The 15,892-nt window shown below is 40.1% G+C and overlaps 1 protein-coding gene across 1 annotated transcript; it reads right to left on the reverse strand.

The window, feature by feature from the left end:
- Positions 1–1,108: 1,108 nt before the first annotated feature.
- LOC117458612 (heterogeneous nuclear ribonucleoprotein A/B-like) lies at positions 1,109–9,710 on the reverse strand. The gene is made up of 9 exons (XM_034099205.2): positions 9,601–9,710; positions 7,979–8,315; positions 7,174–7,342; positions 6,527–6,685; positions 5,408–5,539; positions 5,178–5,286; positions 3,806–3,958; positions 3,137–3,231; positions 1,109–1,895 (listed from the first exon to the last, which is right to left on the reverse strand). Exons 2-8 carry the CDS (start codon positions 8,287–8,289, stop codon positions 3,155–3,157), a joined length of 1,110 nt encoding a protein of 369 aa, XP_033955096.1. The 5' UTR covers positions 8,290–8,315; positions 9,601–9,710; the 3' UTR covers positions 1,109–1,895; positions 3,137–3,154.
- Positions 9,711–15,892: the final 6,182 nt, after the last annotated feature.

Raw genomic sequence — 15,892 nt, forward strand, 5'->3', positions numbered from 1 at the left:
GTGAAATAACGGAGCATTGTGTTCTGCTAATCTCTTCTTCTATAATGTTCTCTACAAACACCCTCGTTTCTAATCCAGTCAATATCACAGCGACACCGCTAAGATTAAACCTCTTTTGCGTGGTCAATTTTTTTGGCTCTTTTGGTTTATTCGTTTTCTGGTATTTCTTCCAGCCTTGATTTTAAACAATTTAATTTATGTTAGTTGCTCATCCTTCCTATTGAAAACTGTGTAGAAGTTAAACAAAATTATAGTTTATTGTGAAAAGTATATTTAGAGAAAACAATTGAAATAAATATACATTTTAGCATCGACCTTTTTGCAGATAGCTCACATCTCCATAGCGTCTTTAGTTACTCTTTGCTTCACAGGATCCCACTCAGTTTGATTATTTTCAATGAGGCCATCACACTCTTTGTATACATTGTATTTCAGGTTGTCCCTTTATGATCTGGATTTAATAAATGTTTTACTTACATTTAAATTGTTTTACATTTACATTTTATGAATTTGTGCTAGCCTATAATAATGTACCTTGATTTCAGTACTGTACTCAATATACTCTAGATACAAAACCATCAATTTATATTTACTGTTGTGTAATTTTATTCATGTGCAATGCCGCATCTGTATGCGGCTTTGACTCCAATAATCCCAAAACTAATTGAATGTAAGCCTTTTAATGCAATGAATGTAGTCTACTCTAATTTCACATGCAGGTATTCCATATCTGGATCAGAGATGTTTTGAATTGCAATTGGTTTATCCTTTAAGATTAATGTTTTCTATGCAATGTTTAAATAATTCGCCATATTTAAACCATTTGCTTAAATGAAATATATTCACCACATTATACAACTTGGGTTCAGCAAGAACCAAAAGTATACCTTGAAACCAAACCTGTCGTATTATCCAAATAAAACCACATGTTTTACTGAAACCCTTTCACCCTCAGGAGTTTTAAATGTGTGGACGGGGACCATACCATTATCAAAGTCAGTTTGTGGACCAGAATAAATAACTATTCCAAAATGAAAAAGCCATCGTTTGCATTCTTCAGGAACAAATATCATTATCGGTAACATTAATCATTAGAAAACCACAAAACTTTACAAACGAGGATGTTTATTACTAATAAATTGCCAGAGACACTAGCTGAGGAGACTCCAATGGCCTCCAGAAAAAAACAAAAAAAACTAAGCAGACATTTAACTTCAAAGCGGTTATTTCTAAAAACCAGTGACACTTGACAAACAAACTAAACCGGCATAGAAACTTAAACAAGTGGCTTGTTATGTAAAAGGGTATGTATATTTAATTCACCCCCCCCCATCCTCCATTAACATCTGTATCTCATGGTGAATTTTTCCGAGGAAGAAAAGTCAAATTATAGCTAGAGTTAAAATGGTTCCACATAAAGGGGAAAAAGACAGAACTCAATGACGGCAATTGAATTTGAATCCTAAACCCATTCAGCGTCTTAATCTTCCACCCCAAAACCTGGAAGCATAAGAACCAAAAAAAATTAAAAAAAATTACTGAAAACGGTTTTATTTGTCAAAAAAGCTCCTTTACAGCGCCGAGATCTTTCAACCTGTAAAGCCAGCATACATGTAAAATACAAGCCTTACAATACATTAGAATCAAAACAGGTACCAAAAAGTACAGTAAAAATTACACTTCCATTGATGGAAATGTGGAAGGGGGAAGAAGAAACAAAAAAAAAGAAACACCAAAGGGAAAAGTAAAACCTAAAAATGAAAAGATTAAAAAAAAAAAAGAAACAAAACAAAAAAGTTACATTTCAGTTGTTTTTCTGTACAAATGGTCTTCTGTCATAAAAGAGGTCGAGTCATGCCCAGTGTGTCCATCCAGCCGTCGGTCTCACTGGAGTCCTGAGGGGGGGGGGGACACAATACATTTAATATCAGACACTTCACATCTCAAAACATTGCACAAAACTTCAATTTGACTAAGAAAATGATTCAAGATCGTGAATTTGTCATTTTAAATTGACTTTCTTGAAATAAATGTACTTCAACAGCTGCTTTCACACCAAGGACTTTGCCGTACTTATGGCGCATTTCAACTACAGCGCGGTTTAAGCGTGCCCGGCCCGTTTTTGTTTGCGTTTCCACTTGGCGTAGTTCCGGCTAGCGGGTACTTTTTCTGGCCCCATAAAATCGAGGTTCTTAACCGGCCAACAACCGAGTATGCTCAACTAGAGAGAATCGCTGACAAGGGTGCTACAACTACAACAAAATGAACACATTTGATCGTGATTTAATTGTAATACACGTTTCAAAATGATGCCGAAGTAACAACACACTGATACCGGTTAGTAACAACCACGAATTAATGCTTTGACAAGTCTGCAGACAGACGGCAGAGAAACACCTTTTAAAATGCGTGTTTTCTGAATGGAGATCGGCTAAGCTAACGCAGTATATGCTCCGACCGTCCACACTCACAGCAACGGCCTACAGACATAAATAAACCAGCGACTGTATTCTCCATGACACAGGCAGTCTGTGGTTTGGACTTGTTTAACTTCTGTCTAGTTTCTGAACAGATATGAGGAGCTGAGAGCTCTGAGTGCTAACAGCTAACGTTGGTTTTCTGTGGTTCTCATTGAAGATGACGTCATGGCTCCGCCTACACTGCGTTACTATAGTTACTGCCCCAGTTCCTAAACTGTAATGGAAACACAGCATAAAGTGAGCCAGTCCTAACGAGGCCTAGTCATACCGAGCGAGGCCCTGTAGTGGAAATGCGCCATTACTTCCCAGCACTTAGTACCCCCATGGAACTATTATAACACATAATTATCTTAAACACTAAGACAAATTCTCTTCAAGATAACAACCATATTTTTTAGAATATGCACCGTCCCCATCAAATAAAGACTAACTTAACACACCATTTTTTTTTATAAATGTGTGTGTCAACGTTTTAAACGAAGCTTCCTGGAGAGAAATAAGGGCCAACGGGTGAGAATGATGTAGCGCATCTTCCATTTCCATGTTGAACTTGAAGCTGTAAGAGCAGTTCAGTGTTTGGTGGATAAATGACCCGTGATTTAAAGTGCCCATGCTTTTGGACACGTAAGTAAAAAGGAGTGAGTTATAGCTCTTACGTTGCACCACTGTGATCATCAGTATGGCTTGTAGCCGGCCTGGTGTGCCCCCCGTCTGGGAGTCTTTCCGTAGCTGCCGTTGCCCTGGTCGGCTGCTTTAATGGGAAAGAAGCAGAAGACAAATTCAGTAACGAAACGTCAACCGGCTCAGCTGATGAATTATTCAGAACAGCAACCTCTGCAGTAAGCAAGGTGTGCAAGTGTGTACGAAGGCATGTATATTTTATCGCATGAAGTCGATGCCTGCTGCAACCGATCATATGCTTTTTATAGCTTTAACTGTACGAGCACTTCACCCCTGTGAGCAATTAACACCTTGTTGACATAACAAACTGTATTTATTACATTTTGATGAATTAATTAAGTGATTAGAGACACCAGAACCACGAAAAAGGGAAAAACAGTGCAATTATTACACATTTAAATTCCTTAACACAAGTCTCTTTTCCAAGGACTGTCTTGCTTTTCTGTTAAATGGATAAAGAAACTTTTTAAACCCAGTCTTATGGGCTATATAGTTTTTACCGGTTCCATTTAACCCAAAAACAGATCTTATTTATCAGCCAGTTGCTAGTTAAACAACTAGTTTTATTATGTTTCAAATGTAACATTCCACCTTTGTCCAATCTATACACCGCAGCAGCCATCTTCAAAAAAACTAAAACTTACTGTAGTCATATCCGGGGCCATATGCATAACCGGAAGAATAGTCGTAGTTGCCATAGCCGCCGCCATAACCGCCGTAGCCCTGGTTACCGTATCCCTGGTTCCAGTAGTTGCCATAGCCCTGGTTCCAGTTCTGGCCCTGACCTGACACAGAGTCAACAAAACCAAAAACAAAAAAATGGTCACAACAAAGTTCTAGACTTAAAATGGCGTCCCGAATACCAAAAATTACAAATGAAAACACTTAAAATGTTTAAGGAGACTTTAATGTGTCTGCAGATGTACCAGAAGTTATCCATTGTATAAAAAAAGGACTACAATTTGTTCACAATGTTCCCCCATGGCGCAGAGTGGGCCTTAACAGAGCCATGCATAATATGGACAAAGAAATTAAAAAGGGGCGAACTTTTGAATAGAATTTAAGAAAACACAAGACAAGCTAAAAGTAAGCAGGGATCTAATAGTGTGTAAGATTTTCAAATTGAGGGATTTTATACAAATTAAATCTTGTTATTAAGTTATATCAAACTTGGAAAATGTATATAAAGAGGGAATATGAGTTAAAAGGGTTTGACTCATGGATGTTTAATAAGAACTGAATACAGCGGGGGCTCGCTCACTCCTATGAGAGCTGCTCATTGGCGCATGAATACAAAATGTCCCAACTTTTGAGAGAGTGAAACGCCACGAAAGTATTCATATAATCCGTTGTTATTGTGCATCCATGGGTAAAGGTAAAACTCATGTAGTACTGAACACGTCACATGAACGTGCCGGGCGGCCCCGTGGGTTAGATCCGCGTTCATAATGCCGAGGAAAATAACTCGGAATAACGTTAGTCGCGCATTTTACAACTTGAGGACCGAAGGGCTAATCATACTGGGTAGTTTAGTTTTTGCGGGCCAAGCGACTGGTACGGAAGTGTAGTACCACCGTTTGGCCACAACGAATATTTTCCTCAGAGTCCGGTGCACTTCCTGGGGGTATGTGTCCTTGGTATGTGCAGTCACAGAGCATGCACCCCTTAAGCCCCGCCCCCCGAGTTCCCACTCTCAGCCTCAGTAGAATGAATGGACAGAAAATAAATCTAGATTCGGTTTTAGTGCATTTTACAACTTTAAGGACCAAATGATTTTAATAAGGGCTATAAAATAGTTCATACTGGGAAGTTTATTTAGGTAAAAAAAAATGATCCACCGATTTACAGACTTCTTTCCCCATGTTAGTCGATGTTAAAAGTTGTTTTGGGCCCAGTGATGTCACGGACTGATACGGAAGTTGCAGTACCGCCGTTTGGCCACTACGAATATTGAGCACAGAGTCCGGAGCACTTCCTGTGACCCAAGCTTGGATTCAATTTCTTTAAAATGCTCACCTCCACGGCCCCTGCCTCTTCCCTGACCGCCTCCATAACCTCCACCACGACCCCCTCCATACTGCTGCTGCTGGTACACCTCCTTTGGCTGGGCGATTTTCAGCTCACACTGTGGAGATAAAACAAAAACGCACACCGTTAATCCCGACTACAGACAAAAAAACAGTTTCTGCAAAATCTGATTCAGCAAATATCATCACTATATGTAGAAATATATGACTGTTTGTTACCCTGCCGCCCTGGATGGTGTGGTATTTCTTCTCCAGACACTTCTTGACACTGATTTCCTCTTTGTACGTGATGAAGATGAAGCCCCTCCTTTTCTTCGATTTGGGGTCGATGGGAAGCTCAATGGTTTCAATCTAGAAGGAGAAGGATTTTGTTCAAACAAAAGTATGTCTATCAAAACTGAAATACGCCGCCTCCGAAAATGCTTTGAAGTCCCCTCCAATAATTTAACTAAAGACTTCAAAATTCCGGTGGGTCGGTTTGATTTGTCAAGTAACTGCAAAGATATCTTAAATTATTTGCCAGTTTTTGTTTATTAATTTGCCTGTGAATTTTAATGGCTTCGACTTCTAGGAATATGTTATGCAATCAAAAGGAGATTCTTTTAGTGTGCATTTCTTATCTGGGTAATATCATAATGCAATATGAAGATCGTTGATGCCCTCAACCCTTAACTCTGAGCAGCGAGGGACAAATCATGACAAACATGAGTCAAACGATAAAGAAACTGCCCCCTAACTTAAAACAAAAACCAAGAGTTTGACTTTTTCCTATTTAAAGATAACCCTGTGATAATTTCTCAACATACGAGGCGGGTTGTGGTAAATTACAAAAGGCTGTACTGTATTAATGATATGCCCGAGTAGCTTGCACCACGAGTTAGTCATTTTGCCGGGTTTCCAGCTCACAGTTCCAGACACTTTAATGCAAGTACCTGCAATATGTTTTCTTGTCTTCAGCCGATAAAGAAAAGCATACGATTGAAATCATGTTAAATAAAAAATGTAAAAAGCATAAAACAACCCCTAATGATTTGGGGATAAGATTAAGGGATTTTGTTCCTTCCAACTGAAATGATTAGCCCCTTTGTTTCTCTGGAGAAATCAACAGACCACAGGAAGGAGTTCATGTTGGCGCCCTTTGAAACCTGCAGCTACAGCAAGCAGCACGTCTTGATCGGGACCGAGACCAAATATTATTCTAACATTTCCCCTTTCACAACACACATATTCAGTTCTTAAAGTAGTTGCAGCCCTCCTGTCTGTCTGCCAGTGGTTCTTAACATGACACCCGGTGGCACTAACCCGGGGTTTTATTTGGCCTTATCCAGTAACACTGACCTCTCCGAAGGTTCCGAAATATTCCCTGATAGCATCCTCTGTGGCCTCGGGGTTCAAACCACCGACAAAGATCTTCTTGGCGGGCTCTTTCTTCATGGCCATCGCCTTCTTGGGGTCGATTGGACGGCCGTCCAGTCTGTGTTCCTTCTGCTCCAGAACCTGAACACACAGTTACAGTTAGCATTAAGGGCTAACACACAGCTAAATAGCCAAAAATATCCTCTTTTGTCATGTGACGTCTCAGGGAATTAGGAAAGGTGCAGCAAACACAACTCAATTTATGTTGTCGTGTACTTTCATTTCATACAAAAATGTTGATGCAAGTCACAGCTTGAGACTACCCTTATTTGTATTTACCAATTGAATATTTATATATTCAATATCTCAAAATCTGTATCTATATTCAGCGAGTCCATATTGGACTAGACTTTTAAAAACAAGATATTCTATCCAATCAAAAACCATAATCCTATAAATCCCTTTCCCCCCACATTAGTCGACAAACCCAAAACTGGGATGGATATCTTTGGGAATTCTTATGTTACCATTTCCTAAACACTTTAAAAGTCATAAAAAGATCGATGTGAAAACCTCAGAAGAAGCCAGAAATGGTAAATTAACAATGCCCGTTAACATCTGCGACGCACCTTTTCCACGCTGGCGGCTTCTTTGAAGAGAACGAAGCCGAAGCCTCGGGACCGGCCGGTGTTGGAGTCCATCTTGATGGTGCAGTCCGACACCTCGCCGAACTTTGTGAAGTAATCCTTCAGGTCCTTTTTACTCGTGTCCCAACTGAGGCCACCCACGAACATTTTACTGCAAACGCAAACGTTGCTGTTGAATTCCTAATATTTTACATAAAGCAACCAAAACATTTATACATTTCTCCAAATCTGTGTTGCCTAGGAGGCTAAGAAACAAGATGAACTGGAAAGTATGGCTTTTATGGACAAAATTGCTGATCAAGATCACGACTATGGAGCTGCATATTAAGCAGTCCCTTAGCACATGTAAAAATATGAAGCACTGCTTTCACTTGCATATTGTGCAATAAGTTACAAATATATTAGCCAGATGCAAAAGAGCAATAGAATTGTACCAAAATGAGTGCCAATTAACATTGTATCATGTTTACGCGGTAGGGCATAACGTATGGAGCTACCACAGCCCTTTCTTGTGCAGCTGAGTTGTAAAATGACCGCTAAGAGTCTTCTTCACTAGAATTCAATGCATTTTTGCTTTAGTTATACAATGCTCTGGTGAACTGCAAAGACGGGACATATTTTAAATGTCATTATTTCTACCATTACCGTTTAAACCTGGCTCCAGGAAGCTACTCTTGATAAAAGTGTGTGCAGCCGCCCTACTGCAGAGAAGACTTAAAACATTTGTTCCTGATGTTACACTTTCACCGAACACCCAAAAGGTGTATCGGGGAGACATTACACTTACCCAGCATCCTCCTCTCCTTTGCTGGCGTCAATTTTGCCTCCGTCTGCGCCATTGTCTTGGCCCTCGACTGCTACACCTTCTACGCCCTCTACTGCTTCTACGCCCTCTACTGCTTCTACGCCATCTATGGCATCTATTGGCTCCTGGGCCTCTGTCTCTGTCTCTGCCTGCTCCTCCTCCTGGCCGTCTTGGCTCTCCAGGAGCTCCTCGTCTCCTCCCATCAGCTCCTGCTCGGCTCCATTCTGGTCCTCCTCGCCCTCGTTGCCGTTCTGGTCCGATGTTTCCATGAGGAGATGCTCAGCGTCTGCCATTCTGCGACGGTGGGTTATTCGAAAGTCTGAGAAGAGACAAGAAACAGTTGATTAACTTAATGCAAAAGTGTATACCCATATCATCAGGGGTAGCATCAACATGGGTGAGAAATGGCATTTTTTTAAAAAAACAAATTCGGTAAAGCTGTGGACTTTTGTCAAACATGTAATTAATTATCTTTTTTTCTATGTGTACTATCAATGGGGCCACATGTGTATTATTTCAGGAGAACTTCAGGTCTTGATCCATATACTCCTACTAGTCAATAAAAGTATATCTTCTTCTAGTTCAATCTTGCATAAAACGTTTTGTTAGAGCAAGAGGTGCTTCAATTAAACTAATTTACCTTTCCTTTGTATACATTTGTGGCTTGATTTAGATCAAAATGGGTCTTCAGGGTTCCCAAATATGTTACATTTCATCCCAGCACGGCGAATAAGTAGTGTTTTATTTAACAGTGTATATCAAGTCTGTGGTAGTTGATGTTGTAATCCAGTGTAACTAATTATTTTTTGTGCTGGACTACGAACAAGATGCCATTGTGTGTTCTTATTTGTACCCTTTCCTCTCACTTCGTACATCGTGTTTAGCCCACATGAGCTTTTATTTTGTAAAATACACCATGTCCCATTTGGTGATCCGTCTTCCTCTTTGTTACCTTGCTCAAGTTTTAATAGATTTAAAAACAAAGTAGTCGACACAGGAGGCTAACAGAACACCACATTAGCTTAGCTACCTTTCCATTCATCTGCAATCTTATTTAATTGATTATTGCCACAATGTATTTATATTTACTAACTATACTTCAACTTTAACGTCGAGATTCTAACAGATGCGTGAAACACGTGCTGGGGTTTGTTTGTAAATTCATAGTAAATACTTTCTAGTCTAACAATAAGCAGCATTAATCCAGTGTTCAAGCGGACCGCGCTTTGCTTGGTTGCCGCTCCGGGGTAGAGAGCGTGCAGGCCCCGGCTAGTAGTTGCATGCTAACCCTGAAACAAACAACCAGTAAAAAAGACCTCAAACGTGCACGAAATAACAAAACCTAGAATAACGCACCCATGCATTTGCAATTGTGCACGGCAGCCGGTGAACAACTCATACAATCGACACAAAAGCCGCGTTATTTAGCAACGCTGCAGCTAACACACAAAGCTAGCTGCTAAGAACCCCCCCCCCACATGTTATAACACATAAACACAGCGCGGGAAAAAAACAACACGGTTATGTGAACTCACACGATACATATAAATCCAACTCGACTTGATATAATTGTACAAATATAAATAAAGAAAAAGCGTGCTTACTTTAAAGGGGAAAGAAATACCGGAGACGCCGACTCGCTGCTCAAAATGGACACTCTCCAAATTCGCCGCTAACTCGTGGCAACATATATACGACCGGATGTGAGCAGGCGTTGGGGGACGTCGCAATGAGAACGCTTGTGATTGGACGGTTAGTCTTCTAGGCGTTTGAAGGCGGTCTCCTATTGGCTGATTGGCTTACGTACCGATGACAAAAAAGGGAGCCAAATGTCCGTCGAGCTGTTGTTTGATATTAATGACATTTTGTATGCGGCGTTTTAATGCTTCATATTTTGCACAGCTTGTTGTTTGCTTGATGGATGAGAGAAAAAGCGTCAAAAGTGAAAGTGTTGTTTGTATTAATTTTGAGTTTCTGGCTGTCTGCGCAATTTCTGTTGCAAAATAGGTAACAAAAGATCACAGATTTAAAAAAAAAAAAAATAGAAATCCCATGAAGACGTAATGGTTATGAAAGAGAAACTACACAGACACAACATATAACAATATTCTGTCACAGCTAAGTGTAAGAACATTGATCCCACTGTGTTATAATGATACTAATAATAATAGTGCCATCCTAAATATGTAGCTCAAAGCGATTTATATTTAAAAACAGGAAGAATTATAGTTATAGTAAGAATACAGGTAACGATAATGTGCACAGCGTTGCACAGAAGGCGAGCTCTTTAAAAGATTAACACATAAACACATCTTAAATGCAGAACAGGTCATTCAAACCACGTGATAAAAACATTTGAAAGGTCTTACGGTATTTTATATCAACTAAAAAACAATTTTGAAGTTGCAAAAGGTAATTTAAATGAGCTAATAATAAAAAAAATCATCTTAAATTATGATTATGTCAGCAGTCTTTTTTGTATATTTGTGCAATAAACAAATTGTGTTTATATTCAAATCAATGAATTGAAATAGAAGAAAACGTGTGAACCGGAATGTGTTCATCTGGTACATTGTGTCCCTGCAGTACCTCCTTAAGTGTGGTTGAATCATAACAAAAACATACATCACAGTCCACAATGTGTAAAACTGTTTTTTTTTACTTCACTAAAACCAACACGAATTGCAAGAACGACAACAGTAACACAAAGCATCGGGGGTTCAATCATTATCAACAGGCCAAATACAACAAGTATGCAAATTCAAGGCAAATGTCCAAATTCAGCAAGGGGGTTGGGTTGGGGTTTGTCCGTCCCACGTGTCTAACAATCTAACTGGGGTTGCCACCTTTACATTTACAGTCTGCAATAAATTAGTCAAAGTCAGCTTTATTGTCAACAGTTATACATACAGAAATCTTGAAATACCGTTTCTCGCAGTGACATAAAACGGGCCTAGATAAACGGGGTATAAAAAGTAATAAGTACTAGTTAATATATATTTTTAAAAACCACAAACCACAGAACATGAAATGATATTAATGCAGTATTGTTTAGCGCAAAAGAGAAACGATGTACAAAGAACAGTTTCAGTGCAGTAGCAGCGGAGATGGGTAGAAAAGTGACTGGTGCTGGATGCGGGAAGGTTGTGTGTGTGTGGTGTGGGGGGGGGGGGGGGGGGGGGGGGGGGGGGGGGAGGTGGGAGGCAGGGTGGAGAGGTCAGAGGGGGGAGGGAGGGAGAGAGGAGAGAGACAGAGAGGATAGAGAGAGGAGGTACTTATTGTCAACTACTTGGTGGCGAAAGCAGGCCTGCTAACATCAGAACCGACCTTTCAGAGGGTCAACTGGATGACTTTGCAAAGTGTGAAAATTGCAGAGCAGTTGTTATTCTACTGTTTCTGTGTCCACTGAGGTTTGTGCAGTCCTAATGAGAGTAACAGGCCGGATGCTGGGTTATAAATCAATCAATCAATCAATCAATGTTTATTTATATAGCCCAATATCACAAATGTTACATTTGTCTCAGTGGTCTTCACAGTGTGTACAGAATATCAGTATGACAATACGACACCCTCTGTCCTTAGACCCTCACATCGTACAAGGAAAAACTTCCAAAGAAAACCCAGTTTAAAGGGAAAAATGGGAGAAACCTCAGGGAGAGCAACAGAAGAGGGATCCCTCTCCCAGGACGGACAGACGTGCAATAGATGCCGTGTGTAAATTGAAAAGATAATACATAAATCCCATGCACTTGACAGACTAGTTGACATAACAATAGCAAGCATAGTCATAGAGAAGACATTTTGTGTTCTTCATGAGAAATTGATCCGTTTCCATTTCTTCTCACTTTTAAATGGGAAGCCAATGGGCCTTTCAGTGTTTAAGGAATATAAAAATCACAGCCACTTTCAGACTTGTCATGGCAAAAACTTCAGAAAGGTGAACAAACAACTGAGAATAGAGAAAATAAATAAAAGCAGCAGTCCTCCTGGACTCCTCTTCAATGCAATCTTTTAATTGTTTTTCTTTAGTAGATAAATATACTTTTACTGCACCTTTTATTTTAGTATTTTGCATACTGACTGTTTGTCTTCACGGAGTACCCTGGCAAAAGCAGTTCACACAATTGTACTTTCTACCGGAGGGACAATAAACATCTTGAACCTTGTTTACACTTTAAGAAAGAGAAACATTTCCGGGTTTTATTTATAGGGTATTATGTAATGGTTGTCCTGCTCCGCCCCACTTGAGATCATGTTTCTCTGTACAGCATGTACAGTGCAATGCGTGTGTGACTAAAAGAAGTTTGACACTCCTGCTCTAAAGCGGATACAATGGATAGGAGTAGAGATGTCCCGATCGGGGATCGGAGCCGATCACGTGATTTTCAAAAAATCGGGGATCAGGATTTCTTTTTTTTTTTTTTATAAAATATTTTTTTTTTATTTAATGTTGCAAAACAAAAATGACCATGTTCACGTCTTAAAGTCATCCTGAGGACTTAGTTTTGGTTTAAAATTACACAACATCATGTATGTGTTGCTTTCTTTGGGCTTGTTTTCAGACCTGGTTGCTTATTCCTCTCAAAGCTGGCAACAGAGTGGGCGCAGTGTCTAATAGTAGCAGCAAGCTAACGAGAGGCTACGTTCAGCTGGTGACTCGGGACAGAGAAAATGTCAGGAGTTTGGAAGTATTATAAAATTGAAAGCGAACAACCAACACTTTCAGAGACTTTTAAAAGGAAAGAGAAACTGCCCCAGAACAGTGAAAAGGCCAACACAATAACAGCCAAGATAGCTGAATTCATCGCGTTGGATGACCAGCCGTTATCTGTTACCTTTTTTTCTCTTAATGCATAAAGATCGGATCGGGAAAAATCGGTATCGGCAGATTGTCAAAATCAAATGATCGGAATCGGATCGGGAGCAAAAAAAGGTGATCGGGACATCCCTAGATAGGAGGGATCACCTTCTTTTCAGTATTGAGTACATGCTTTAAAATATCAAATAGGGTACAATAAAAACCAAATGAATCCTGGGAAATGTTTGCACAAGAGACAGTTACACAAACAACACAAATAGAGTCTTAAATATAACAGTGGTGAGCAAGAGAAAAACAGATGGATTTAGTAAAATAAAAGTGTGTTTTACAATGATATTGAGCAAGTAATAAGTAAGTATGCACATCATTTTGAAAACTTTTAATTTCATTTTTTATTATTTTGATAAGGTGCATATTAATGAGCATATAAATACAAGATGTGAACATGCTGTAGGTTAGCAACAATACGAATGGGCAGGTAACAAAAACCCAAACATTACAAGTGACAATATACAGATATACAATGAATAAATACAATGCCTTGTGCAACGTGTCAAATTACAGTAATCACAAATACGTTGTATTGCACATGATGTTGCACCAATCTGCAGAGCCTATATTCTTAGAGAGAGTAATACCTGGGCGACTGGACGGTTGGCGGTTCAACTCCCAGCCCTTGCTGTCAACAATGGAGAGATGTGTGAATGTTAGTTTCCTGAGCAGGTGGTGCCTTGCGTGGCAGCCTTCGCCTCAGTGTGACTGTGGGAGAATGTTAGAATGCTGACATGCATGGATTTCTGAATGCAGTCCATTCACTGTTTAATATGGGGCAACAATTAATGCAGGTAAAACATACCAAACTGTCACAGCGTCAGTGTTTACTGCCCCCACTGGCGGGTTCATCCCAGCAACATACCTGCCAGGGCAAGTCGAGGCATGGCCTGAGACATGGGCACACACACACACACACACACACACACACACACACACACACACACACACACACACACACACACACACACACACACACACACACACACACACACACACACACAAATCCAATCTCACGTCATGTTTAAGAAAGATAGCCGGTTATTAAAACATCTGTCCAATTTCACGGGGTGTGGGTCCTTTCAATTCTATCATCAAATGCAGAAGAACAGAAACACAGCATTATCAGCTTGTCCGGCTCTTGTCCCCACACACACACACACACACACACACACACACACACACACACACACAGTTGTGTTTCAGTGGGCAGCAGCAGCGACCGCAGGTAGGACCCGTTACAGGATTGTTCTCTTTACCACTGTTTGGATTAGTTTTGATAATTAAATGATACAGAGGTGGAGAGAGATTCCAGGAATTGGTCTTCTTAATAATCTTTTTTGTGGCATTATTAAGTAGAAATTGGCTTTAGAGAAATTCGTTTTTTACCTGACAACAAATATTCTTTGGGAATAAATAACTGAATTGAACAGATACACTGGGAGGGAATCAATCAAATGGGCTCTTGAGGGTTTGTTTAATTATTTAAATTGTTTTATTTGTATTTCCGTTTGAGAAATGCTCTGAAGTAGACAGGGTTTCAAACAAAAGACACATTGTAAAGCATAACAATGATATTCAAATATATCAACATACTCAATAATATCCAGAAAGCAAAATTATTGTTTGCCAAAATGATTCCTAGAAAATTATCCTCCTGTTTGCTTAGTTGTGTATTTATATTTAACATTTCTCTTCACTCTGGCATAAGCTTCAGGTCTCACTCAGCATCTCGTCTGCGTCCTGAGGGTGAAAGTTATTGGGGTTGCTGTGTAGGCAGTGCTGTTAGCCGATTGTTTCTACACACCAATCATTAACTACACCACCAGTACAACCACCACCACACACAGCCATACTACAGCTTTCGGACTGAGCTGTTAAAGAGGCCCCATTTTGATTTGTGGGGATGGGGGGTTCCCCTTTCCTGTCTTTGAACATATACACGTCTGCAAAGGCTAAAATCCCAAAGTTCCCTCCAGAGGGAGTATGTAACTGTTGCTCTTCTATTGGCTAGCGCTCCAACACATTGCACGTGATAGACTAAGGGGCGGGACATCTCCAAGCGGTTGACCAATCAGAGCAGACTGGGTTCTGGTTTCATACAGAGGGTGAAAGGAGGTGCTGCAGCACAGGCATGAGAAAGATAAAGAGCTTTTTGAACATTAAAGCATGGAGACATGTAGAGACACTACATACTGATATACACCTGAACATCAGCAGGAGAGGACTCTTTAAAGTAGAGGCACTACATACTGATATACACCTGAACATCAGCAGGAGAGGACTCTTTAAAGTAGAGGCACTACATACTGATATACACCTGAACATCAGCAGGAGAGGACTCTTTAAAGTAGAGACACTACATACTGATATTCACCTGAACATCAGCAGGAGAGGACTCTTTAAAGTAGAGACACTACATACTGATATACACCTGAACATCAGCAGGAGAGGACTCTTTAAAGTAGAGACACTACATACTGATATACACCTGAACATCAGCAGGAGAGGACTCTTTAAAGTAGAGACACTACATACTGATATACACCTGAGCATCAGCAGGAGAGGACTCTTTAAAGTAGAGACACTACATACTGATATACACCTGAACATCAGCCGGAGAGGACTCTTTAAAGTAGAGACACTACATACTGATATACACCTGAACATCAGCAGGAGAGGACTCTTTAAAGTAGAGACACTATATACTGATATACACCTGAACATCAGCAGGAGAGGACTCTTTAAAGTAGAGACACTACATACTGATATACACCTGAACATCAGCAGGAGAGGACTCTTTAAAGTAGAGACACTACATACTGATATACACCTGAACATCAGCCGGAGAGGACTCTTTAAAGTAGAGACACTGCATACTGATATACACCTGAGCATCAGCCGGAGAGGACTCTTTAAAGTAGAGACACTGGCTGATATACACCTGCAATATGTCCCCTTTAAAAAAGATGAGCAGAAAAATGAAATCAGAGGAAACGGGTTTCGATGAACCAGCAGAGCTGAGA

This window comes from Pseudochaenichthys georgianus, chromosome 14 (assembly GCF_902827115.2).
Source record: "Pseudochaenichthys georgianus chromosome 14, fPseGeo1.2, whole genome shotgun sequence".
NCBI classification, from domain to species: Eukaryota; Metazoa; Chordata; class Actinopteri; order Perciformes; family Channichthyidae; genus Pseudochaenichthys; species Pseudochaenichthys georgianus.

Coding starts and splice junctions, on each gene's coding strand:
- LOC117458612 (XM_034099205.2), bottom strand. CDS start 8,289: ATGGCAGACGCTGAGCATCTCCTCATGGAAACATCGGACCAGAACGGC. Junction 7,343..7,978: donor AAAGGAGAGGAGGATGCTGG/GTAAGTGTAATG, acceptor TTGCGTTTGCAG/TAAAATGTTCGTGGGTGGCC. Junction 5,287..5,407: donor ACACCATCCAGGGCGGCAGG/GTAACAAACAGT, acceptor TTATCTCCACAG/TGTGAGCTGAAAATCGCCCA.